Source organism: Pithys albifrons, chromosome 15, assembly GCF_047495875.1.
Source record: "Pithys albifrons albifrons isolate INPA30051 chromosome 15, PitAlb_v1, whole genome shotgun sequence".
Taxonomy (NCBI): Eukaryota; Metazoa; Chordata; class Aves; order Passeriformes; family Thamnophilidae; genus Pithys; species Pithys albifrons.
This window is the reverse complement of record NC_092472.1, coordinates 7,770,675-7,798,108: the sequence shown is the minus strand read 5'-3', so window position 1 is coordinate 7,798,108 and position 27,434 is coordinate 7,770,675. Positions and strand designations below refer to the sequence as shown.

Here is a 27,434-nt window from a genome sequence, read left to right as displayed (position 1 = left end):
GAGTGGGGAGTGCTGAGCCTGGGCTGAGCACACCATGGGGGCAAACACCTCTAGTAAGACACCACACTTCAATGGGAATGAGGATGGTAAGAGCTTTTCCTGTTGTCTGAAACTGCCAAGTCCCCAGTGCAGTCTGTGACTGTGAGGGTTGTCGCCAGCAGCTGTGCTGGAGCTGCAAATGCCCAGGAGGTCAGCGGGGGTGTGTGGAGGTCAGCAGCAGCAGAGTTCCCACAGCCCCTGCAGAGCTGTGGTCTGGCTTTTGGGTCCTTTCACCGCCCCTTACAGCAGCTGGCTCTGGGAGCAGGACTGTCAGCAGAGTTTTGGTGTTGAGGTGTCCTTGGGACACTGCCAGGCCCCTTGAAGGCACAGACAAAATACTACTGCTCTGGAGACCATGGAGTTTTGTTCTGGAGGTCCCAGCACAGGGAGGACTGTAGGAAGTGTGATGGGAAGGTGACTGGAGTTCTGCGTGTTCCCATGGGTGTTACTGGTGGCTGCCCAGCTGGGACAGCGCTGCCTGGGGGGCATGGGGAAGCCTGCAGGCTGAGTGAGCTGGAAAAGGAGAGTTGGAAAAGTACTGCTCGGAGCAGTGTTGGTGGTCAGGGTCCCTGTGCTGCCAAGATTACAGAGACAGTCATTAAAAGATTGCTCCATAAATATATTTGCTGTTGCATGAGTCAGCTTGCTGACTGCCATATGGGCTTTCACCTAGGTACAACAACAAAATGCATCTGTAGATAAATACAAATGCATAGAATTAAAAGTAAAATATACAAGGACCTGAATACCCTATCAACTGCTGTCCCAACACGCCCTGTGCTGCCGCTGCTGCTGGTCTGCGACTGTTCGTCTAAACTGGCTGAGGTTTCCAAAATATTAATGCAACTCCTTGTGACTTTTGTTTTTCATATTTTTTCCTGGTTGCTGTAGTACAGAAGAAATCTGTGCTGTGAGATTTTCCTGGAGACTTTATTCCTGGTGCATCTAAATGCTCAGTTGGGGCATCTCTCATACACAACCACTTGTGCTTGCTTGGGATGATGAGTACTTCTGTTCTGACCACCTGCCTCAGGGTGATGTGCCCTGGTTATGGGATTTTCCTGGGGTTGGCTGGTCTCCAGTGGATCTCTCTGTGGGTTTGACATGATTCATGCAGCATCAGCTCCTGCAGTAGAAAGACAGCAATGCCAGTAAAGGCCCTGTCCAGACCATCTCGGGTGGTTCAGTGTCAGTCTGTTGGGTTTCAGTGGGCTCAGGGCCACCCTTCCATGCTGACACAGCATCCAACCAGTGCAGTTCTGCTTCCATGGCCCTGCCCAATTTTAAAAAATAGTATCACTTTTTTTTCTCTTAATTACTTGTGTTATACTGAGGGGAAAGAAATCCAGCTGAAATGGGGATGTCCCTGTGGAATTTTCCATTATCTTGCAAATCGGTGACCAGAGGCTGTATTACCTTAGATGTCACAATCTTGTCCTTATTTTAATTTTAACTGAAATTGTAATTAATTAAGATCTGCTAGCTACAGCAGGACAGCACAGACAGGTCTCTTCCCGTGGCTGTGGGTAGTCAGTACTGGTCCCAACTCTGGGGCTATGCCACAGGGAGGCTCTCCCTTTGGGACCTGTTGGAGCACAAGTTCAGTGTGAAACCACAAAGATGCTTGAAGACATGACCAGGAAACCATAGTGGGAAGTTACCGGAAAAATACCAGCTCGCTCTCTCCTCCCCCCTGATTTGCATGCTCCTCCCCCAGACCCCATAAGTTCACAGGTCTGTGGTCAGTAGAGGTCTCAGTTTGTTCAAGCAGCTGAGGGTGTGCCTCAGTTGTGTCTGTCTCGCGTGGAGGTTTGAGTCTCTGCCTTAGTTGTTACAAATGGTGCCTGAAGAAGGGCACCAACCCTGATCAGGAGTAGAAGCAAGGACACAGATCCGGCTCTGGTGGCAACACGTGGCTGAACTGGGAGAGTGACCTGCCAAAAGTTACCTCTCTGGAGAAGAGAAGGTAAGCAGCTGTGAACGAGTTTGGGGCCTGAGTCCAAGGAAAAAGGAAGAGCACAGGGGTCTTTTAAGTACCCAGAATTAATTACAGATATGGGATCAAAAATGTCTACAGAACTGAAAACAAGATTTGAAACAATGAGCTGTTTGATTAAACAGAATGGGCCCAAAATAGATGATGATTCTCCACAAAATTTATTATTGTGGGTGCAAGAAGCTGATGCCCTCCCTGCACCACCATTACATGAATTGCCATCTGTGCCACGACCTGGGGGAAGGGAGCCACAAGATGTGGGGGATCCCTGTGCACCGGCATTGATGAATGACTCTAGAGTCCTTACAGCTCGAGACCTTGAGGAAGATGTTTGGAACCTCGATCCTTTTGATCCAGAAAAAGAGCCCATGGGAACCTGGAGACGGAGCCCCCGGAGCTGGGTGCCTGCCACACTCACCCACACCATGGAGCCGCTGCAGCTACTGCTCAGGGTTTGCCTTGTGCTGCTCTGCTCTGCAGGTCCAGCAAGAAGCGTAACGATAACTTCACTTGAGCCATCATTTTTTGCAAGAGCACAGGGAGAGAAAATTACATTGCCATGTACTTTTAACCTCTCAGAGGAAGATGAAGGCCCACTAGATATTGAGTGGGTATTGATACCAGCAGATAAACAAAATAGAGAGCAAACAATAATTATGTACACTGTAGACAGGATTTATAATGGTTATTATACTGCTATGACTGGGCGGGTGCAGTTTACTAATCTTGATCCCAGATCTGGTGATGCTTCATTAGATATCCAGAACTTAAAGGCAGCAGACACTGGCATGTACCAATGCAAAGTGAAGAAAGTTCCTGGAGTTGAAAGCAGAAAAATACAACTGTCTGTGCTTGTAAAGCCAGGAAAAACTGAATGTTCCATTGAAGGATCACAAGAGATTGGAAAAGACATTACCTTGAAATGTGCATCACAGGAAGGGTCCCCACTTTTGTCTTACAACTGGAGAAGAGTACCTGGCACACAGGAACTTCCTGACACTTCCATGCTGAATGAGGATACAGGAGAACTTCTCCTGAAAAATGCCTCTCAGGAATATTCTGGAATGTACAGCTGTGTTGCCTCAAACAGCGTTGGCACAGATGAATGTTCTGTTGAGCTCCATGTCACCCCTCCCATAAATACAGCGAGTATAATTGTTGGAGCTGTTATAGGAACTCTACTGGGTCTTTCTGTACTGACCTCTCTCATCTGCTGTTGGCATAAGAAGCACAGAGAAAAGAAATATGAGGAAGAAGTACATAATGATATCAAAATGGATGCTTCACCTCCAAAACACCACCACCATTCAACAGCTCGCATCTACATCAGCAGCAACGCTTCTTCTCTGGGTTCAATGTCTCCCTCAAACATGGAAGGACATATCAAAACTCCAACAAAAGTCCCATGTGAAAACTTTGAACATGCTCCGAGTCAAAACGCAACTTTTGCACTTTCAAAGGTAGCTGCACCTAATTCAAGTGAAATGGGAGCTGTTCCTGTAATGATCCCAGCAACAAACCAGAAAAGACAGGAACAACAGGACTATTCAGAAGAAGAATCTTGAGTTACTTGTATTAAAGTGGAATGATAATTGTTATACCTCAGTGGTCCTGAATAGAGCTACCCTCTGCACTCTTCCTTGCTTTCCTTCTGATACTGAAGCTTCTAATATCCCTTCATTTTCAGTGTTTGCAAAGTGAAACATTGACCTTGTATAACTTAAGAAAATATCTGTAGGCTCAATTAGGCTGGAAAAAGGAAACAAAGCATTCAAACAAAAGGGCTTATGGTATCTAATTTGTCTAAAAATTACTGAAAACTGGGAGAATATTCAGCTACGGTTGAACTTGGGGGAATGTGTGTGTACTAAATGCTCTTGGAAGATCAGTCTGTAGTTTGCTGTGTGTACAGAAGCCAATCCAGCCTAACTGGTACAGGATCACCAACATTACATTACAAATTGATATCCTAAGTCATTGTTTATGTTTGGATCTGAATAATTTTAGTGAAAGTCAGTGATGGTTTAAGGCATCAATATAAGCTTAGATTTGCAGTTTTGAGACAGTTTCTGTATTTATACTTGTTTCTGTTGTCCCTTTGGACAAAGGGTAAGCATTTATCCCCATGGTAAAAATAGTATGTGCCATGAAACTATTTGTTCCTGTTTTTTCACCATTCTAATTTAGTATTAGCTACAAATTCGCTGATTTTGGTCATTGCATAACTGCAACTGACATAATACCTCTGGAAATTTTACTTAAGTCATGATTTGTAAGAGTGTTGTCATTTCCACATCAAACCGAACTAAAGTTAACCTGGCACAGAGGTGATGGGTAAGCTCTGTTTGTGAGGATGTTTGAGATCCTTACCCTAAAAGAATGAAAAGCAAAACTGTTATTTGCTATGATGTGGCTATTTCAAATAATAGCAGGCTGTAGTTGTTATAGGTCTAAGGAACCAGAAGTTCTGCCAGAGAGAATATTGGGCAGTTGGTCTGAGTAGGGGCTGCATTTGCCTCCCTCACTGAGGACAGTGAAAACAGCCTTGCCCCCTGCTCTGGTGTCAGAGATGGCATTGCAGAGGTCATTTATCATTGTATAACTTTGCCTTGCTGATAACCTGGAATGTTCGAGTTTATCCTCACAAGCCAGGAGGCTGGGTGCATGTCTGAATGGGAAGTGGCAAGCCCCTTGAACAGAAGTGGAAAAGATTATTCACAATTCTTGTGATTAACCACACTGCTGTGAAAGCTATGGGCCAAAACTGCTAGATTAAAGTCAGCTCCAGAGACAGAAGAACTGTACTGGACAGTACAGTATATAATAAATATGCAAATAAAACGGCAACAGAATCAGAAACTCTAAAATGAAAACATAAATGGCATATCTTTTAGTGCCTGAAGAACATGGTTTCCAGTATGGGAACATGGTTATTTGTGCCTGGATTAGTCAACCATCTCTGCAAGACCTCGCAACTAATCATAATAGCAAGCATAGTTTAAGATATATTTGATTAGATAACCTAATAAATTCGACTTCAATGATTGATTTAGGGATTTTATTCCAAATTGGCAAAACAGGTTGTGATAAGATGTGTAAATTTGTCAAAAACCACCCTATCTGAAACTGAAAAGGATCTCAAAAAGATGGCTGACTGTTTCTGTATAATGGAATTTTTGAAACAAGTTTGTATATGTAGTGTTAAAAACATTCAGTAGTATTGTTAAGGTCCTAGAGAACTTGAAATAGGTTAAGTTTTGTTATTGGTAGTTTTGTACTAGTTTATATTGGTGTATGTCTCATCTCAGTTTAAAATATGCATCTAAGTTTGTTGTGGGTATTTTGCAATGTTTCTTCTCTGGTTACCACATTAGGTGAAATAAATTTCTCTCTAGATTTACTTTGAGAGCTCTCACCTGATTTCATATGAAGTCATAGCTGTAATCAATTATAATGGTTGACTAAGTATTCATTTACCTTTCTAATAAGTGTAAAATGTGAACATCTACCCGTTCTCCTACTGTGGGTCAGGGAAAGGACTTGTATTACCTTTTCTGTGAATTTTTGCATTAATTTTCATCTTCAGACATTGCTTTAAGATTTTCAGTCCTTTGGTGAGTGCAGTTAAGAACATTTAGCACTGGAGCTGGTAAATCTTCAACACAGTTTGCGAGGTTACTTTCAAATTGCATTTTTACTGATGAGGGATCTGACTGTTGAGGAGAATCTAGAATTTGTGTGCTTTTCTATGTGCACCCTAAAAGAAATGATGCTAAAACAAAAAGAAAGGGGGAGTCAGGGATTACCTCTGGTCTATAGAAATGCTTATCAAAGAGTTGTATGCTTTGAAGTTTTTGAATTGAATGTGGGAAAGGGACTTAAGTGCACTTTATAATTACCTTCCCTCAAACAGAATCACCCTACCTCCAAAGCAAGTACAACCATACAAAACGCTGCCTCATCCTTACCTATCCCCTCAAAATATAAGAGGACACACTGCCCTAGCACATTCACCCTAAAATAAAAGTTCTTAATACGTATTACTCCCATGATGAAGGTTTTAAGTAAAAGTTTAGTAGGTTCTACCCTGGCTCCACATGAACCCTCAGATAAAGGTTGGACACACCAAATTACTTACCAGTAAGAAAACTCACCTAAGAAGATAATAAAGGTAACCAAAGAATAGGTTCCAAGTTAAACATCTATTTGCAGTAAGTTTGTTTTGTTTTAAAAACAGTTTGGGTTGTGATTTGTATGGTTTTGTTCATGAAGTTCAGAGCATTAAAAAACTGAAGTAGTTAGTTTGATGAGCCTGATATGTTTGGCATAAGGCTTTAGTTAAAGAAAGTGTTTATTGTTACACTGATGGATTTGTTCATGTTCTTTTGTATTGTTCACTTTGTATCCTGTTTGCTATCTTGCATGCATATAGTTAATTGCAGTTTTGCACAAAGTTTGTTTTACACCTTTAAAACAAAAGCAGGGCAGATGTTGGAGTACAAGTTCGGTGTGAAACCACAAAGATGCTTGGAAGCATCTGCAGGAAACCATAGTGGGAAGTTATTGGTTGATCTCAAGAATGAAAAAGTAGCAGCTCATCCTCTCCTTCTCCAGAACCTATAATTTTCCAATTTTCTGTGTTCAATAAAGTTCTCATTTTGTTCAAGCAACCTGAGTCCATGCCTTAGTTGTGTATGTCTCCCATGGAGATGTTTGTGCCTCAGCCATCACAGGGACCCGTGAGGGTGGGTGGAACACCACAAGTGGTGTAGGTGCTCCTGTGCCAGTCCTAATGACTCTTGGATACTTTTTCCAAATTGCTGTTGCTATAATTTCACTGTTTTCTGTAGTACAATGATTTTTATTTAAACTTTTTGAAGGGCTTTGTTTGCCTTCAGCTGAAGCAGGGTGACAGTGTGTTATTTTTCTCTTAGCATTTCCTCTGACAATTGTGGATAATAAGCAAGTGAGATGAAAACAAAATATAATAACCAGGCAGAAGGTTCACTTCTGAGTCAGTCAGAAGTGATCTGACTCTCTACATAGTCAAGATGAGACTATGTGGAAAGGCACATGTTGTTTGTGCTACTCCTGGACTGAAGAGTGTGTGGAACATCCTGGGGGATGGCAGGCAGGGGTTCTCCCCACCTGCCCAAGTTTGCTGGAAGATAAAGTAGAAATAGGTAGTAGGTGAGGAAGCGGTGGGGTGAGAAGGACACACATAATTCTGTGGTCCTTTGCTGGTGTCCTCAAGTCCACCAGCAGCTGTTCTGGGTTTAAATTGCCCTTGGATTGAGCAGAGCATCAGCCGTGTTGTTTCTCTGGGTTTGCACCACATCTGACTCCCTGGTACAGAGGGACTGGTATGATCATTCCCAGTCAAGTGGCAGTACTTGTTTTACTGAGGCTGCAGAGCAGAGAAGAAGGGAGGGAGGGAAGATAATGACAGTGGGGGAAATCACAGTAAGAAAAGGAAGACAAGTTGTAACAGACCGTGAGGTGGGTTCTCTGCTGGCTGTGTGGGACTGGGCAACAGGGATGAGGGGACCTGAGCTCCTGAAGCATTGACTTTGGCAGATGAGCCTGAGGACTTTGGCATAGTTGACTGGTCTCTGTTAAGGATGGCTTTTGTGGCTGGTTGGGATCTGTACTTTTTGATCTAAATATTGTTTCTTTAACCTCAGTTTGGAAATATGATCCCTGCTTACAAAGCAGTGTTTCATGATTATACTGCAGTTGCTTCTTTATGGCAATTCTGTTATCTGCCTCTGTATCTCTTAAACACAGTTTGTGAGAGTTGGCAGAGTACATGAGTTTTGTCTCTGAAGGGCAAAAGCTCTGGCCTCTTCTGTTTTAAATGCCATCAGGCAGGGAAGTGCAGCTTATCAAATCTGTGGATGTGGATTCAGAATGAGCAGCATGTATTTGGTTCCTGATTTGGGTCCCACAAATTTCTGTGCTCTTTGAGAGCCATGCTCTGGATTGACTCCCTGCAAAAGCTGGGGATGGTAGGAAAGCTAAACCAGAGAGAGGTTAAAATGTTTCTGTACCTCTTTTGAGAGTCTTTAAATAAAGTATGCAACTTAGCTTTTTTAAGCCCAGCTCAGTTATAGGTCTGTGTTTAAAATGTTTAGTAAGCATCAATATTAAACAAGGAGACAGAGGGTGTGAACATGCTCACAAAAGCATTACTGTAAAGGAAAATAGGAATACAGGGCATGAACATACAAAATCTGGCTTCGGGTCTAACTCCTCTGGATTTGCAGCTGTTCTAGATGTTAATGCCAGGCTGTTAATGCTTTGGTCTGCCCTGCTCTGCAGAGCCCCATGTGGGGTCCCAGTGCTGGGGACCAGAGATCTCCCTCTCCCTGCAGTTGTGGTGTGTCATGGCACTGGGCTGTGCAGCTGACCTCTCTCCATACCAGGCACCCCTCTCACCTTCCCCTGCAGGTGATAAATATCTTGACTCTCCCTTTTTATTCTGCAGGTATCCACTACCCTTCTCCCAGATGATCTCACTGGTAAACAGATCCAGTTAAACTCAATCATCATCAACTTGTGTTTATTCCGATACTTGCTTTGCACCTGTTCTAGGTTTGAGAAAGGGCATCTGTGCCTAAAAGTTTGTGTTCCTTCCAAGTGCTGTAGCTGGTCACCATAAACTTTGCTTTGGTTAGACTGTGCCTTCCTACCCGAAAAGGTAATGCTGTGTCTTCATGTGGTATAAGGGTTTTATTGCTTTGCGTTTGGTCTCAGCAGAAGCAAGATGAGGCTGATACCTCTAACAGGCGAGGCAGGAGAGCAGAGTGAGAACATTGGCTTGATCTGCCATTGACAGGCTGACCCAGGGAACTTGCCTTTGCAGCTGAGCTGCAGAAAAAAAAAAGCCCTGTTGAATGCTGAGTTTAAACAACACCCAAATCTCCAAAAGCAACAGAGTGTTGCTGACAAATCCCTTGTTTTTCTCAGATCATATAGAGAAGAAGTAGAAATCATGTGATATCATCAAGTGTTTGCTCAGCAGTTTAATATTGAAATGTTTCCTTTTTCTTGCAGTTACCTTCGACCATTTTGAGATACTGCGAGCTATTGGGAAGGGCAGCTTTGGAAAAGTGAGTGTTTGGGGAACTAACGACTGTGTGGGAAGCTGGAGATGTAAGTGGGTGGAAATGAGTGACTTGGAGGCTCCCATGAGTACAGAACCAACGCCCTGCACTACCAGTGAGCCTTGACCTGAGCTTCAACTCCTGGTAATCAGGAAGAAATGAGAGCTCAATTCCTCATCCATTCTGTAGACACAAATTATATTACAGGAGATTTAAATGAGAAATTGATCAGTCAAATGAACTGAATTTCATTGTTTCTGAATTAGCATTTCCTAAGATTTCCCAGCAAATCAGCACTGAACATCATGATGCATATTAAATAAAGAACTACAATCAATGTGGAAGCCTTGTAGGTTTTTTATCATGTTTTTTAATAAGTTCAATGTTTCTCTGTGAGATACAGTGTTTGTTATTAAGCATCAGGTTACGGTCATGCATTTCATTTTTATGCTCTAGTGGAATTTGCCACTTGTATATGCTGACAGAAGGTTGTTTGCCCCTTCATGTAAAGGCACCCTGATGCCAGAAGTGGGGTGTGCCTTGGGTGCAGAAGGCAACAAGAATCTCAGACAAACAGACAAAGAAATGTGTCTGGAGGCAAAACAAAAAAGTTTGACTGAAGTTTGCAAATTCATGCCAAACTCATAAACTATTGTGTAAACTAATCTTAGCCACCAGCTGTTTTATTCTGTGCTCTCAGTCTTGAAGGCTTGCTTAAAGTAATGGTTCTTTCTAGATTTGGTGATGTGTAAGAAGGGTTACAATTCAAAGCCCAGTACCCCTCAAACAACCCAAGAGTCACTGTGAGCTGGTCACTGTGAGTGATACTTCTCAGGAAGGCAAGGATCAGGTACTGCTCCCAGGGTCTGACCCCAGGGTCTGTGGTGGTGGTGGCTCTTCCCAACAGTAACTAAGTGTGGGAGGGGTGGACATGGCCATGATTAGTGAGTGATATTAAATGAATTGTTGACATCTGTGTGATTCCCTATCTCTCATCTTGTGGTGATAAATTCCTTCTGCTCACCTTTCCCACAAAACTTCTCTTCAGATGAAAACTGGGCAAGAGATTCCTGGGCAAGGCCCAGTGTTGCAGCATCAGTGCATGGAGTTGTGTCTTGGCAGTGTGGGCTCTACCAAAGCACCTGGAGAACGCTCATGTCGCCAGGTTTTACCATCTCAGAGTAGCTGACAAAGCATCTCTGATTTATCCCCTGGTTTGTTCTTCTAGGTCTGTGTGGTGCAAAAGACTGACACCAAGAAGATGTATGCCATGAAATACATGAACAAACAGAAGTGTGTGGAGCGTAATGAAGTGAGAAATGTTTTCAAGGAGCTGCAGATTATGCAGGGGCTGGAACACCCCTTTTTGGTTAATTTATGGTAAGAAGTGGTTCCTTGGCTCACTGGTTGAGTCAGCGCAGTCAGTTACAGTCACCTTTGAGACCAGACCCCCGTTGTCTGCTGCAAGCCTGTCCTGGGAGCAGCTGGTGTGTTCTGCTCACTGGGGCTCTGGTTTCGTGGGAATCCTGTTTAATTACAAAAGCAGTTATCTCGCTTGCCCCCCCAGACAGCACAGGAGAGTTTATTCACGTGTTCCCTTGCAGTGGCCCCCCAGGCAGGTATTGCCCATCACCATAACCCACCTATATTTTATGGTGCTCTTTGCAGCCAACACCAGCTCCCAGCAGCAGCACGGGATCAGTGGCCAAGCAGAGCTCTTTGCAAGGTGTCCCTTGGCACTGCTTTCCTCTTAATGTTATTAGGACACCAGTAACATTCCAAGTGGTGTGAGCTCATATGCCGCATGATGAAGTAGCAAATATCCTGTAGTTATAGGATTCCTCTGGAGTGGTGGGTAATTACATTTATTGGAAATTGGATTTAATTTTAGAGTAAGGTAGAACTTACTGATGGTAAAGATAAAAAAATGAGGCTAAAACGCATTGAAGATCACAAATCTTTGAATGACTGTTCCTTTTTGGAATCTCCTGTAGCGTGAGTGCTGTTTGGTGAACTCTTCAGGATTTTGCTGCAGTTGCCACTCAGTGTTGTTGTGATTGGGCTTTATATGGGAAAGGTGCAGCTACACTTTCCAGGTCATATCTCCAAACTTTGCTTCCCTACTTGAATATACAGGCAAAACTCACTCACTCAGCAGCTGGCAACCAGCATGCGTGAATGTACAGACCTGTACAAAACAAACCATCCAAGTGTCCCTGTTCTTGCCATGCCTTCCCTGGCCTCAAGATCCCTTTAGCATTCCCATGGCTTTCCTATTCTCTGAGCAATACACAGGCCACAAACTTTGTGTGGAGCAGTGGCCTGGTTTGTAGTGCTGCTCATCACAGCAAGCAGTTGGTGTGTTGGTGAGGAAAAATGCATGAGGAGAGGGCTGATAGCTGTTTGTCAGCCCCTCTCAGAGGGACACTGGGCAAACAGTTCATCAAATCAGGTCACTTACGGAGGACTGGCAGTGAGCAGCTGCACCCCTGTTGTGTTGAGCACATGGATTCATGGACAGGCTGCTGCTGGGAGAGACAGCATCCAACAGCGAGACCTGCAGTGCTGAGGGTCTGGGTAGGGCTGTGCTGGGCCAGGGCTGCTCTGTGTTGCTCCTGTGGTCACTTCCCATGAGTGCTTGGAGAAGGCAGAATGTCTCAAGTTGTTCATACAATCTACTCTAACTGTGTTATGGATCTGGGGCTAAATCATTGTCATCACAGGTGTGACAATAGGATTTTAGTCACAGTGGGAAATGGGAGCATGGAAAGGTCATGAAATTATTATTTCCCAAGTGAAAAATTTCCAAGAAATGATGAGTATTCCCAGAGGTACAACATGTCCCTTTATGACCTGTCATTTTTCAATGCTACCATCCCTGAGTGATGCATGTGCTGTTTTAGGTACTCATTCCAGGATGAAGAGGACATGTTCATGGTTGTCGACCTGCTGCTTGGAGGGGACCTGCGTTACCATCTCCAGCAAAACGTGCGGTTCCAGGAGGGCACTGTGAAGCTCTTCATCTGTGAGCTGGTGCTGGCCCTTGACTACCTGCAGAGCAGGCACATCATTCACAGGTCAGCGGGGAACTCGGGTGGGCTGATAGCCACAGGTTGCACTGGGGAAAGGCTTGTTCCTCATTGACGTGAAATGACAAATAGAAGCTTAAGTGCTAAACAAAATATTCTCCCACATACCTTTGCTTTTATGTGAAACACAAGAAAAGCTTTTAATATACAGCAGAGAGCATCTGATCTCTCCCTCTGGGGTAGCTGTGAAATAGCATATTTGATTGTCTGCTGATTCTGCAAAAAGCTGTCTTGAATAGGTTTAATTAGCTGTAGCTCATTAATATCTGTCCTGGTCCAGGCAGGGTAGGTGTCAGCACTCAGAACTCCCCTGTGTTCACACTTTGAGGTGTCTCTCTTTACCCCTCTCTCTGTACCGCACCAAAGTACGAGGAATGGGCCCAAACACAGCTTTTTTTTTGTCTGAGGTAAATCCCTTTTTAGAAGTGCTGAGAGTTTCTTTTTGGCAACCAAAGTTTCTCGTGGCCAGTGAAAAAATGCGTGAGCTCTTCCCACACCTTTGAAGACCTGCAGAATAGTAAAGGAGGGAGAACTTTCCCCTGGTGGGGAGGCAGGGTTTGGCTCTGGGTTTGGCTTTGGACAGACAGACACATGACTTTCTCCTGCTGGTGTCATGGGCAGCGCAACCTTTGGGGGCCCAAGAGTTTGACCAAGTAGCTGCTGTCGGTGAATTAACAGGGAGGGACTATGAGGGTCAATAAAGGCAGGGAGAAGGTCACCTCAGTGTTCTTGAGCAGTGTAAGAATTAAGCATGGCTCAGAGTGTAAAATTGAAATGATCCAGGTGGTTGGTGGGGAAGGCACACACTGGTGAGGGGCTGGTGAGGATAAATGTCTGTTCTTGCTCCCAGTGAGTCGCTGTCATGTCTGAGGTGTGAGGGCAGAACCACCCCTCACCTCCCCACACAGCGCTGAGACCCTGGAGCAGTTCTGCTCTGCTGTAGTTGGGGATGGATCCTGGGGACAGTTCCCACCTTCTCAGGAGTCTCCTCTTTCATGCTGCTTGTTTTGTGGCAAACCTGAATGGATCTCTGCCCCGATGTGGATGCGGGGTGGCAGAAGCTGCAGGTGAGGCTGCAGTGTGCAGTTCACACAGCTGCATGTCTTTTAAGGTGAATCAAGTACAACAAAACATGTATGGCAGGCTTTAAAAGTTGCAAGTTATTTAATTAACACTGTAATGAAAGTTGTTTAATTAACACTGTAACCCAGTGGGACAGTATTAGATTGATAAAGTAACTCAGCTGTGTCAATTACACTGCAACAGCTGTAATTGGGAACATCAGGAGACAGGGAAGCCGTGGCTTCATTTGGCTGAACAAGCTGTGCAGAGACAGCAAACCCAAGCTGGAATTATTTCCTACCAAGATGTAAAAGAATGGCAGATACCTTTTTTGGTTAGGAAATAGTATAATCAGTTCATAAAAAAGAAGTACACAAATAAACAGTAGCAAGAATTATCCCTTGTCATTGTTTGCATTGAGTATGATTTTACTATGCTGGTGTAATTCTGAGGCTGCATGCCAGACTGAGGGAAATCAGAAACAGCCACACTGGAAAGTAAAAAATAGTAATTAAAAAAAAGGTTGGAAACAGTTCAGTTGTGCTTATGAGGGAAAACCAGACACTTACCTGACACAACCCCATGCTCTGCTAACGATGCCTGTCTCTGTGCTCACATGTGTGAGACAATTGGTGTTTATAATCCACTGGAAGTAGTTTAGGTGACAAGATGCCAGAGAGCTGTAAGCTATTACATGACAATTAGATATACTGCATTTTCTTGATTCTACATGGCTTGTGAACTCAAACTGTATTTTAGGAATTGGATTTTCAAAGATAAAATACTAAACCTGCTCATTTCTTCCCTTGGATCCCCTGGGCTTTGTGGGGAGCACCAGCTGGCACAGAGTCACTGCACCTGTTGCCTGCCTTGTAGCTGGGACCTTCTCCCTTGGGCACTGAGTGGTATCAGCTGGGCAGGAACTCAGTGGGGACCTGTGTAATGAGCTCATTAAAGCAAGGTAATGGCTTGTAAAGTCACTCAGGTGGACACACTGGGTGTATCAGCATATCAGGGTGTACATTTCCTCCCTTCAGTGAAAGTGTTTCCCTGCGGCATTGATACAGGTATTATTTTGTGGGGTTTTTTCACTCAGGAACTCATTTGGGGGAATTCATTTGTTTCTAGAACAAAGATGTTAAAATAATTTGTTTTGTACTGAGTAAATGGGGAACCATTCTCAACACAGTATTGAAACAGATTAGAAGTAACAGGAGGAAAACGATAAAAAGAAGCTCTAACTTAACTGTGGGTGGACTTACCTGGGTGGTTCTCACCCAAATCTCTATAGCCTTGGCAGCCCTCTACTCACTGCTGCTGCTGCTGTTTGTTTAGTCACTTATACCTAAATCAAACAAGAACATCAGAGCTGAGAAGCTCCAAGGGCACGGTGTCTCTCCTGGTGTGTCTCAGAGCCCGGGCTTTCCTGAGGTGCCTGCCATGTTTCCTGTCACATCCCTAGGCTAATGACTGTCTCTCCTTCTCTCCTTTTTTTCTCAGAGACATCAAACCTGACAACATTTTACTGGATGAACATGGTAAGTGTCGGGTACTTTGTGTAAAAAAGGTATGTGTAAAAGCAGAGTCAGAGACAGGAGACACAAGCTGTAGTCTTACTGCTTGCTGGTGCCTTCATTTGGTGTTGTTCTCTGTTCCTCAACCCAGCTGGGAGCAGGATCATCCCATCCTTTTGTGCTTCACTTGCTGTCTATTCCTTTTTGAGGGGCAGTGTCTCATACCTCCAGGGCACTGAGCACCCTGTGATGCTCCTGTGCTTCTGGGCGTGCCTCGGTGTTTAACCAGCACCTCTTTGGTTGACTCACCTGATGGTGTCCCTACAAGGGACTGGCAGGGACCCCACGTTGATGCTGCTCAGGGTCAGTTCCCCAGCACACCTGATTTTAACACTTTCTTGACTCTTGCTTAAAACTTACTCAAAGTGCATCATTTGAAGGGTAATGCTGCTGTCACTGCAGGGTTTGTGAAGGGTATGCTCACAAACAGGATGGATTATGATGCAACAGATAATCTTCATTCAGGTATTTTCTTTTTCCTTGAGCGTTTGGCATTGGGAGGGTGCTCCAAAGAAAATTTGCTTCTGGGTATGTTATACATGTTGCTCTCAGTTTTTCTATAGTCTTTCTCAGGTAAAACCCTTGACTATATTCTTGCATGACTCTGTAGTCACAATTTTTCACCTGGGAAAGCTCTCACGGTGAAGAGTTGTCTGATATTTATTAGCTTTCATTAGAGAAACACTTCATCATCTCGTATTTTTTGAAAAATCCATGTAACTGACTTGTGAGAAATCGTAATTAGCAGCTACAGCAAAGTGCTTTTAGAGAAAAAGTGAGTGCAGGGAAGAGGCATATCTGAATCTGTTATCACTTGAGAAGCTGTAGCAGAGATGCTGCAGCCCCCGAGGGAGGCATCTACCTGGCTCTGTGTGACCGTGTGTGTGACCGGGGTTGCCTGGCAGCACCGAGCCCAGGCTCGATCTGTTTGCATACGACCTCTCATTTCAGAGCACTGGCTGATTATTTATTTAGGAGCTGGCAGTAAAGTGGCTTTGCCTACAGGGGCTGGAGCCTCTGTCCTGTCTCGTTTGGTCTTTCTCTGGTTGTTGCCCTGTGCACAGATGATGGAGAGCACTGTCCTCCCTGATGTGCGACCTGCTCTGCCAGCGCTGCTGGGCGTCCGGGCCACCCTCCCTGTGCTGGGCTGCCTTTGGTCAGTCCTTGCTGGCAGACACTCCAGTGACCCTTTTTCACTCTCCCAGAACCTCTGCATGCCTCAAGACTGGGGTGAGACAGCCCCCCAAGAACAGCTGGGATCCCTGTGGCCATAGGAATGTAGGTCAGCACTCCCCAGAGAGGGACAAAACAAGGGAAAAGGCTCTGCTCATCTCTGCAGTTGCATTTAGCCCAGAAGGACACAACCTGCAAACTTCTATAATGACACTGCAATTCAGGATGAGTTTTGAGCGTGCTTGTTGTTCACCGTGATGTTTTACGTGTCTTTTGCAGAGGTTTCAGAGTTTCTTTCTGAGGACATACCTTTGACTCCAATGTCCTTCTGTCTGTAACTTGTAGTATTCCTTTTCTTAATCCATGGGAGGAAAGGTGTGTCCTTCGAGGCATACAGAAAGCTTGGGGCACATGCACAATTTTTTTCTTGTCCCCAGAGTAGCTGTTACTGTAGCTGCATGTTTATCCATATTTAGCCTAGTAGATCATGGTTGTTTTTCAGTGTCTTTTCCCCTGTGGCACAGAGCTGCAGCTCCCCATTCTCTCTTCTCACATACCCATCCCACAACTGGGATCTCAATATAGGTGCAATTTGCTAACGTTAATTTTTTTTATTATGTTCTTGATGGGGATCAGTCACCTGAGAATAAATAGTACCTGAAGACTTTCAGTAGTCAGACTTCAGTCCTTCATTTTTAGTCTTGTCCCCTAACTCTGTTCTTTGTCCTATCTCCCTTTCCAGCTGTGAAGCTCCTTTCCAGCTTTGATTCCTTCATGTTTCAGATTTAGGTTTGGAAAGGGCCCCAGCTCTGTTGCAGACCCCAGCACCCTTTTTGTGGGCACTAATGGCCAAGGATGCTACAGGAGCCCTCGGGCACATCACCTGATCTTTGTGCAGGGGACTGGTTTCACTTTTTAATGCCTTTCATGATGCCGCATGTTGATTGAAAAGTGTTGTCCTGACACTGACTGTCATGGACTTGACAAACACCTCACACTTTTGCTTCTGTCACCCTGGTTTGTTACATACCAATTTCAGCCAAGGAATTCATGTGAGTCACAAATTAAGTGGAATATCAGGGAAATGGCTTTCTGTGCAATGAAGGAGCCATTGTTCAACATCAGAGATTGGGATCAGGTCCCCCAGGGAAAAAATCCCCAGCAGATGACACCTCCAGCAGTCATTCCAAGCACAAAGTGATTTCGTCCTTTAAAGACAGTTGGCTCAGTGACAGCACAGCTCACCTGGGAATGAAAGAATATAACAGATGGCAGTTTCTGGGAATTGTCACTAATTCATCAGGGGGTTTTGACCAGGTCATTTGTCTAATAAAATTGAAGAAAGGCTCGGTTTTATCTCTAGTAAAACAGAGGTTTTTTGTAAGACCCTGTAATAGCTGTGCTCAGTATCCTTTCTTGTACTGCTGCTGGAAAGTTCTCAAAAGCAGTGCTGCAATGGGTGAGTTATGCCAAGGCAGGCATGGCATACATAGCCCATTTGCTCCCTCATTGCAGGTGAGAAAGTTAGAGCACAGCCTAAGAGCCTCCATGCTCCACAGCTTCTGCGGTCTCTAATTTCACATTCTTTAGTTTTCTTACTTGAATTTGCAAAAGCCTTACATTTTTTGCACAAGAGATGCTCTAGAAAGGTGAAGAAATTATGAAGTGCTGAATGCAATAATAGAATTGTTTGCCTCAAGGCAAACCCAAGGATTGATGTGGCAGTGCCAGTTTCAGGCAGGCTGGGCTTGGGGAAGAAGCCACGTGGCTCTTGAGCACAGCTTCTGGCTGTGCTGGTTCAAAACTGTCTGCAATTAGAGAGGCTGATCAATCAGCAAAACACAAGCCTTAAGGTTTGACCCTGAAGCCCAGTAGCAACTCACAGTACATCCCTCGTGGGCATCAGTAGCTCCCACTGTGGTCTGTAACGCTGCCATCCCTGTTCAGCCTCATCATACTGCCCCAAGCCCTTTCCTCAGCCTCACTGGCTTGATTTGATCATCTCTCAAGTGGGCTAGTTTATAAAACTTCTGATTTATTTGAAGTGAATAATTTAAAAGATGAATCCAGAGAAAGGGATGTTTGTGCTTGGAATATCAAAATCTTAATAAGCCTTTATGATTCATATTTATGAAAACAGCTCCCCACAAAGCAGAATGAGAGCTAGAGCTGAAAGGAAACTCAGTGTAAGTGCACAGAGGATGTATCCAGGCAGGGCAGCTGGATGTCATTCTTTGTCCCAAGTGCTCCCCAGTGATGTGATGCTGCTCTTCAGTGGGCAGATGTGGGGAGTGGGTGCCAGTGGAGGGTTTGGGCAGCAGAGGGACATGTGATCCATAGGTCTCTTGGGGACCGTGTGTGAGTGTAGTGCCACTGCCTGGTTCATGCTCTCCCAGCAGTGCCACGGCTCACCAGAGGGACATGGGCGTGATGCAGAGGTTTCACAAGTTCTGCGTTTACTCTCCACATATTCCTATCTAGATCAGCCATTTGCAGCAGGAACTTGTATCACTGCTCTCACAGAGCAGATATATAGGCACAGTTGTAAATATTTACTGAAATGCTCACAGTATCCAGACAAGACAACAGAAGCTCCTGTCCAAAACATCAACTGTTAGACCTATAAAGGTGATTTTATTCTGTTTTTACTCATAAACTACAGCAGCAGTGAATTTCTAGCTGTTTGAAGCTAATGACTGAGGAAGGTGTTGTCACAGCATCTCTGTCAGCAAAAGCCACTTTACTTCAGTCTCTGTGGTTAGAGGAAACAGCAGCAATCCAGCTCCCCTCTGTTACTGCCGAGGGGGCAATGAGGCTGCAAAACACAGTAAACAGAACAGCTGATGTGTTGATAATGAGCTCACCTTTGTCAGGGTCGAGCAGGCTCAGTGCCTGAGGAGGAGATGAAGGAGGTGGGGAAGCGAAGTTGTCGATGTTTGATCGGGGGAATTGGGCTGAACTAACCCACAAGTTTCAGAGAGATTCTCTTGGTGCAGCCAGCCGGGTCTGATTATCACCTGTATCTCCTGATGGGGCTGCTCTACTCACCAACAGCAGTTCAGTGAATGGGAAATAATAAATTGATTGCCTAAAAATAGGAAAAAAATAGGCAAGTAAAAGCACAGTGAGCTAGGTGGGAGCATTGCCTTTCCCATCCCTGTGGATCACATCCACCTCTTTTATTTCCTTTACAGTTCACAAGCAGCAGCTGTTCATATTATATCCGTGGGCAGCAGAGCCCATTCCTGCCCCAAGGGGGGTTCGTGATGTTTGAATTTCTGTGCAAGGCTCTTTTGCTGGCCACCAAAGGTGTTTGGTTCCATACTAAAGGCATCCTATAAAGAGGAAAATGGAGGGAGTGCTTAGTATCTGGAACACCAAATGGCAAGCAACCAGGAAAGGCAAACATCAAGGATTATTTTTTATGTTTATTTTTTAAAAGTGGATTTTTTTTCTGCGAGAAAAGTACAGTTCTCTTCCCCTCAAATTTAGGAAGACTCAAAACAATCATCACTAAATTACTTCTTGGAGAACTCCTATTTTTTTGCTCCCTGAAGGGAAAATAAGGGGATATTTGAAGTAGCAGGAGATATCTGTAAGCAGCCTGCGAGCAGATAGATTTTCTCTCTGTTCTCCCACAGGAATATTTTTTTCCTGGAGACTCCTTTCCATGAAGTATTTTACTTTGTGTTTCTGATTTGAAGCTGTTTCTGGTGTGCAGTTAAAGCCAGTCCTGTTACATGTTAACCTCTGTCTTTCAGGGCATGTGCACATCACTGATTTCAACATCGCCACAATGCTGACGAAGGAGATCCATGTCACCACCATTGCTGGCACAAAGCCCTACATGGGTAAGAACCGATGGCAGTTACACGTTTGTGAATCATTGTTCCAGGGGATGGGTTGACTGCCATGGTGGGACACAGGTGAAGTCCTTTTTGGTGAGAGTCTGGTCTCTTTTATGCCTTGTCTGTACTGAAATGCACATGTTCGTTTGAAATAAGGAGCACCCCAGAGAGGGGCTGCAGGGCAGGGATAGGAAATCCCTCAGTGCAGCTGGGGAATGTGCCCTGTTTCTCTCTATGAATCCTACATGCAGACAGACACAAGCACACAGCAAACATGGATTGTAGTGCCATGATGCCACACTGCACCATGGGTTTGATTATAAACTAAGATGATTGTGCTCCTGATATCCCCAAGCATTTCACAAGCAGCAGTCATGCTGTGTAGCAATGATGAAATGCTCCTGCTACCCTTGAGAAGGGAAGTGAAGCACAAAGGTTTGTATTTGGCCCCTCAGTACATCAGCACAAGCCTTATGCTGCTGCACCACTAGCAATAATTTGAATTTTTGTGTAAAATGGCTGCTTTAAAAACTAGCATTAGTCTGTGTTTAGACTAAGTAAATGGTTGTAAGAAAGCATTGCTCCTCGTTTTGTTGGTTTTAGAGCAAATCTTGCTCCCAGCTTGCACAAAAATCCTGAAGTAATTTTTATCTTACTCTCAAAAGGGAAATTTATTGGCTAAGAAAGAATATTTCAGTCAGTGCCTTCCCCCCTGCTTCCCATTAAAAGCTGTGACTCTGAGGCTTGGTTCAGTTAAAATTTGTTTTTCCCTGCCAAGGGTGCAGTTGGCACCACATCTGCATTTATGCTGCATGTTATTGTTCCCAAAGAGCTGCTTTCATTGATGGTTGAGGCTGGATTTGGGCTCTGCAAGACTGAGGTGCTTTAAATATGAGCAAAGGATGAGGGGTGGGAGCAGCTTCCCAACGTGCTGCTGGGGCAGAGAGGCTTCCTGGAGCACATTTACCATGGCTGTTGGGCAACTCTTAAGTCAGTAAAAGATATTTATTCCTTTTGGGCTTCGGGGGCAGAGAAGCACTGAGAGGCTCATGTGTAGGGGACTGTGGGACTGCTTGGTGCCACTGGCACAGGAGCAGATGGGCAGGATGTGGGTCAGGCATTGTGTTGCTCATTTCCACTTGGGACCGCAGGAAACTTTCTTTTCCCTGTATTTCACAGCACCTGAAATGTTTAACTCTACAAAGCCCACGGGCTACTCCTTTGCTGTGGACTGGTGGTCTCTGGGAGTCACTGCCTACGAGCTGCTCAGGACCCGGGTATGTGTGCAGCACCTGGCTGGCTCCGTTGTGGGACACGCTGTTGGGAAGGTTAATGCTTTATAGCAGGGATGAGAGGGCCAAGACAAATTCAAGACTTTAGGAGTTACTACAGTGTAGGAAGCAGACCACATGTCCACCGGGGTTCCTGTGATGGCTGAGCTCAGAGAAGCTGCCACAACACAGAACACCGTGTGGTGGTGGTTTGCTGCTGCACACAAGGGCCTCTGGATTGGCATAAACAGGGCAAGGCAAACAAGAAAAAGCTCCTGAGGTTTGGTCTGCAGTGTCCTTTACCTGGAGCTCCCATCCTGCAAGGAAAAAAGAAAACTTGAAAGAAAATCTTGGTGGTGTTGTAACCAGACTGAGCAGTTGGAGCAAATGATGGATAAAGCCCAACTCCTGCCTCTGCTGTGTGGGCTCTGCTGCTGTCTTGGGTGAGGTTGGGGGCCTTATAGACAGACAAATACATCTATATTTTGGAAGTGCTGTGTTAAAAAGTGGGACAAAATTTTAAACATTACATTCTTAGAAACAAAAGGAGAATGTAATTTAAAGAAGAGTGTTTAAAATCTTTTAAGGCTTGGAAACGTCTTTCAGTATGAGTATGCAAAATAGGTGTTTTAAAAACTATCATTAATCTTTGCAGAATGACTAAAAATTGTTTGATGAACAGATTTTTCAGATGAATCTGTGTATCTCAAATTAGCAGACGCTGAGGGGATGTGGCTGGCTGACCTCTTGGGTAACTGAAGTCACGTGCCCTTTGTAAACAACTTAATGAATATTTAAGTTTTCCATTTATAATGCTAAATGAATGCCAGGACTGTGCATGACGCTGATTTTTGACTCCATGGCACTGTTTCCAGAGGCAGGAGCAGAGATGCCCTTAGGTGCTCACATCTGATGGCACAGCCATGGCAAGATGTTGGCTCCTGGGTGGCTGGTGTGTGAGGGAAGTGAAGGGAGACCTTGAGGTCCATCTAGTGTCGGCACATGCCAAACACACTGCACCTGATCTGATCTCACTTTTTATAGCTACTGGTTTTTAAAACCCCCACCTCCTCCCTTCTGAAATAAGGTAAAATTCTGGGAATCAAGACATTACAAATGGAAACACTTTGCCATCGTAAGTTGCCTCTTGGGTAAGGCAGCACAGCAGCATTGTTGTAGTAGGGAGGTGACTCCACATGCACAGTGTCCCCAGCCATACACTGCATGTGGATGCCAGTGGAGGCCCCAGTGCTTTGCTGTGCCACGTGCTCCTTCGCAATGGCTCACCCATCCCAGTGCCATGACACTGGCCACAGGGACATTCACCCTGCAGCCTGACACTCAGCTGGGGCTGCTTGACCCTTCCTGGGACATCGTTTTCTGAGATGATTTGATTGGTGGGAGAAACACGGCTCCTCTTCACTGGCGTTGTCCCCAGCATAAGTGAAGAACTGGAAACAGTGGCCCATTTTACAGGGAATATCTGGAATGCTCTAACCAGAGCATTGGATGTCATAGCCCTGTAAGACACAAACACTGAAAAGGCCAAGCAAACCCACACTGGGTGGTAACTCTCTACCAGGATTTGCTCCTGCCTGTCCTGCTGTTAAATGTCCAGTTCACAGAATCAGCTAGGTTGGAAAAGACCTCAGAGATCAAGTCCAACCTATGACCTAAACATTGCCTTGTCAACTAGACCATGGCACTGAGTGCCATATCTGGTCTTTTCTTAAACAGCTCCAGGGATGGTGACTTCACCACCTCCCTGGGGAGCCCATTCTAATGCCCAATCACTCTTTATGTTTATAACTTCTTCCTAATGTCCAACCTAAACCTCCTCTGGCGCAGCTTAAGACTCCGTCCTCTGTTGTTAGCATAGATCTTGCTGATGTTTTCTTTATTTCAACTGAGCCACAGTCACATGGGGACTGATGTCCCATCAGGGGCTGCACAGAGAGAGACTGCATGAACCTTCTGTGCTCTAAACAGATTTCCCAAGGAGTCTGAAAAAGCAGATAAATTCAAGTTCTTTCCTTGTGGCGTTTCCCACAGAGACCGTATCACATTCGCTCCAGCACTTCCACCAACGAAATCGCTCACATGTTCAGGACAGCCACGGTGATGTACCCAGCCGCGTGGTCCCCACACATGGTGTCGCTGATCAAGAAGGTGAGGTGGCCGCGGAACGGGTGCAGGGCTGGGATGTTCCCGGTACTCCTACCACTCACAGCCTCCATGGTGTGTGAGGAGGAGTCCTTGGAAACAGTGTCCAGGTCAGTGCCTGTGACCTTTGGGCAGCACCATGAAATAAATGTCAGCATTTGGTGCTCAGCTGCAGGAGGTGGTGGCAGCGAGCAGTGCTGTGTCCTGGGCTGGCAATGGTGATGGCTGTGCTGGCATATGAGGTGGCTGCTACATCTCCTTGGCTTCCAGAGCTTCCTCTATAACTTTGCTCTCTGGAGTGACCTAGCACACAAGCAGATACTGATATACATGTCAATAAATTTAGCAAAAAAAATTACAGATTTTATTCCTCAAAAAATTCTTTTCCCAGTAGTGGAAATATTTGCAGGAAGTGCTGGCGCTGTTGAAATCCTTTGATACCTTGTGGTTTATGCACCACTGCAGGTTTTTTTCAGTAAAGCTGTTATCAAAATTGCTTCAAAATCATTACTGGAATAATTTTGAAGCTGAAATCCCATCTGAAGTGAAGCCATAGCTTCAATAAGCAAGATTGTGGCTTGACAGTGTCAGACACTGTTTATACAGAGTGGCAGCAGAGCTGGGCAGTGATCCCTGCATAGCAGCACTGGCAGCACAGTTTGGGGAATTAGGTAAATAGTTTTCTGATTTTCAAGTAAGGGTAGATTATAAAGCAGTACTTAATGAAGCTTTCATCTATTTTTCTTTCCAAATAATATGTGTAAGTATTTTGTTATTTCTGATGAAATACTCTCAAACTTTTTAATGAAAAGAGGCCATAAATTCTTTCCTGAGACAGAATCACAGCATATTTTATAGGAATAAAATTGAAGAGTATCTCCATTTGCTTAAAATTCAGTGGAGCTAATATTTCATTGAGCCTAACAGTAATACAGGGATATTTACTGCAGATGTCCTCTGGGTTGCTATGCTGGAAGTTTTTCCCTGGAACCACAGCATGCTGTAAGCCATGGAGGCTCCCTTGTGAATAAATAATGCAATGTCACAATTATTTAAATTTCCCAGTGCCCCTTTGCATCTGGTTTAACAGCCAGATGTATTATATATGAGGCCAACTGCGGCTCCTTCCTGGCTCAACCATCCCCTGTGGAGTTTTGTATTTATTAATGTCCAAGGCAGATGTTTGTTCTTGCAGAGCCACAGGCAGGCGTTGGGCTGGAGCCCAGAGCTCCCAGAGGGACCTGGGCAGTGGGGATACTGCTGAGTGCCCAGCTGTGCCTCCAGTGTGAGGAGGAACAGGGTGATCACTGTGTCCACACTCTCCCCAATGGGTTTGGATCACCTGGTTTTCCTGCTGGGTTCTTGGGAGTGCATGTTGTCAGGAGTTTATGCAGTGTACAATTCTTGAACAGACAAACCTCAACCCTTTCCTTTCACACAAGTAATTCCTACAGCAATGATTCAAAATGGTGAAAATAAGCAGTGTGAAGGCATGCTTCCACACTGGAATCAGAATATTCCATTAGCAGAGTGAGAAAATGGGATATGCTACTGATACGGTATTAAATGCATAACACAAAGGCCTGAGTTTAACTCCCCATTCCAAATAAACGCTTATTTTTAACCTTGGACAAATTGTTTAATGCCACTGTACTGCCTCCTTGGCTATTCCTACAATGTGGATAAAATTCACTCATGAAAATAGGAATAAATGGAGTTAGAGCTTGTCAGGCTGTCACATACCGTGCTGAAGGGACTCTGAGCCCCAGAGCAGCAGAGGCGCATCAGTCCAAGTGCCAGTGTTGCTGCAGTGTCACTGGTGCCCACTTCTCCTCAGCCCTGTTCCATGGAGCATGTGCCTCTTGGGGATGGTCTCATCTCTTCCCTTTAACTCTCACTGCAGTTGCTCGAGCTGAACCCTGAGAAACGTTTTTCTCAGCTGAAGGACATCCAGGCCTTCCCCTATCTGTCTGATGTGAACTGGGATGCCGTTCTCCAGAAAAGGATAAGGCCAGAATTCATTCCCACGGTAAGGCCATTTGAGTGTAAAGGTTCTTAATATGCCTGAGAGTCACATGATACAGCCTGTCCTCACAGCTGGCACTGGGACATGGGACATTCTGACAGACTTCCATTGGAGCATCAGATGTGACAAGGGGAAAAGGAGAGACTGGGGCAGAGTTCTCACTTCCCTGTTGGTTTAAGAAAGAGTAATGGGGGGTTGACTGCAGTGTAGGTGCCCCAAAACTGATCTGCTCTGTTTATAGTGTGCCTGGAATTTCTGGGTGCAGAACTGCTGTTACAGGCTCTGGGCTGTGGGTCCCTGTGGGAAGGAACACATGGGCAGCCCCTGTGATCTGTGCTCTGAGCCACACTGCTCCCGACATCCAAACAGCCAGTGCACCAGGACAGGCTCAGCAGCAGCCTAGAGATCACCCACCATCTTACGGGAACTGCTTCCTCCTGTAATGCCTCCCCTGACAAGCTCATTGTTCACAGTAAATAGCACATACACTAGATTAGTGCTTCTGAGCATTTTTTAATTGGATTAAAGCAGCACACAAAGTAACATAACCCTTACAGAGAATAGTCTGAGGGCTGCTGTGTTACTCCAGCTGGCTCTCAGCCACACAGAAATTGGGCTAAACTATGACTGTTTGTTAATTGCATGCATTTCCCACCTTATTATGGGTGTGATTCTGTATTGCTTTAAGACCAGTTCTGCACCCTGCTATGCTACTCCCAAATAGGCACAGCCCAGCCAGGACACTGTCCTCATCCTTATTGCCACTAGGAAGCAGCCAAAGGGCAGAGTAGAAGCAGGAGCACAGAAAGAGCCACTGTCACACCTTAAATATGACCCCTGGCTGAAGGGACTGATAAAGCATGGCAGGAGTTCAGCAGTTGCTCTCACTGCATGTGCAGTTGTAATTAGTGTATTTTCTTACAAAACTGAGCTCTCAGATGCAGTCCAGTTTATGAGAGACTCCTCAAGACAGGCTCTGACCATTTAAGGTCATCCGTCTCTCCCCTCCAGAAAGGCAGACTGAACTGTGACCCAACCTTTGAACTGGAAGAAATGATCCTGGAATCCAAACCTCTTCACAAAAAAAAAAAGCGCTTGGCTAAGAAGGAGAAGGACACCAGCAAAAGCAATTCCTCCCAGGTGAGAGCAAGCAGGTACAAGCCTGTGGTTATGGAGGTCTCATTTTCCAAGGAAGATGATTGCCATCTAGCAAAATCACAGCAAACTAGTTGAACAGAACATTTTTTTCCCTTATGACCAACTTTATTCTGAAAACTTCCCTACATGCTCCCTGTGGTAGAAGATAGAATGTGTATGCACTGCTTTAGTGTGAGAGAAGAGCCTTAATGCCATTCTCCCCACTGCAGGGCTAAAGATGCTCTGTGCCTGATGATATCACTGTGTCTCCTTGAAATTGTCCTTGCAATGTCTTTCTGTGACAACTGTGAATTTATCCCCCATCTCTTTTGTTTTTCTATTTCAACATGAAAGGCCAGCCACCTCCAGAAGCATCTGGAGATGCTCCAGAGGGATTTCATTGTTTTCAACAGAGAAAAGTAAGTTCTGATCCAGAGGCAACAAGAGCCTCTGACCCTTACCAAAGCCTTTGATGGGTTTGGGGGGGCCTTGGGGCTGGGGAGGACCCAGGTCTGAGGGGTCTCAGGGCACTCTGAAGCCCCTGTGGGGTGAGTGGCAGCTTGTGCCAGGGAATGGGGTACTCCCAGGCAGCTGCCCCAGTGCCGGGTCTTGCCTCTGCCTGGGCTCTCCCTCACAGTTTCGTTGTCCTATTCTGTCCCCAAGAGTGAGACACCACCAGGACAGCATCCAGGAGACTGCACCACTGACAAAAGACGGAGGCATGTACAGGGAGGACAACCAGAACAACAACCTCTGAAAGCTGTAGAGCTACTGCAGGAGACCTCCCTGTGGGCCTGGGGCTCACCCACCTACACACAGTCACCCTGTTGGACCATGGACTCGTCCTCTGCTGCTGGGACACTGCCAATAGACCAGGGCACACCACTCCACAGCCAGAGGGTCCTGGGCATGGAGGGAGAGGCTATGGATGCTGCCTTGCCCCAGTCAGA

The 27,434-nt window shown here is 45.2% G+C and overlaps 1 protein-coding gene and 1 pseudogene across 1 annotated transcript; both read left to right on the top strand.

Annotated features, from left to right (window-relative positions):
• Window positions 1–27,434, top strand: STK32A (serine/threonine kinase 32A). Its single transcript, XM_071570172.1, has 12 exons — window positions 1–86; window positions 9,092–9,147; window positions 10,370–10,521; window positions 12,045–12,218; window positions 14,793–14,830; window positions 19,801–19,890; window positions 21,067–21,164; window positions 23,211–23,327; window positions 25,225–25,350; window positions 26,359–26,487; window positions 26,839–26,903; window positions 27,148–27,434. Exons 1-12 carry the CDS (start codon window positions 35–37, stop codon window positions 27,239–27,241), a joined length of 1,191 nt encoding a protein of 396 aa, XP_071426273.1. The 5' UTR covers window positions 1–34; the 3' UTR covers window positions 27,242–27,434.
• Window positions 2,461–3,600, top strand: LOC139679144 (coxsackievirus and adenovirus receptor pseudogene; annotated as a pseudogene).

Coding starts and splice junctions, on each gene's coding strand:
- STK32A (XM_071570172.1), top strand. CDS start 35: ATGGGGGCAAACACCTCTAGTAAGACACCACACTTCAATGGGAATGAG. Junction 10,522..12,044: donor CCCTTTTTGGTTAATTTATG/GTAAGAAGTGGT, acceptor GTGCTGTTTTAG/GTACTCATTCCAGGATGAAG. Junction 23,328..25,224: donor TGGTGTCGCTGATCAAGAAG/GTGAGGTGGCCG, acceptor CTCTCACTGCAG/TTGCTCGAGCTGAACCCTGA.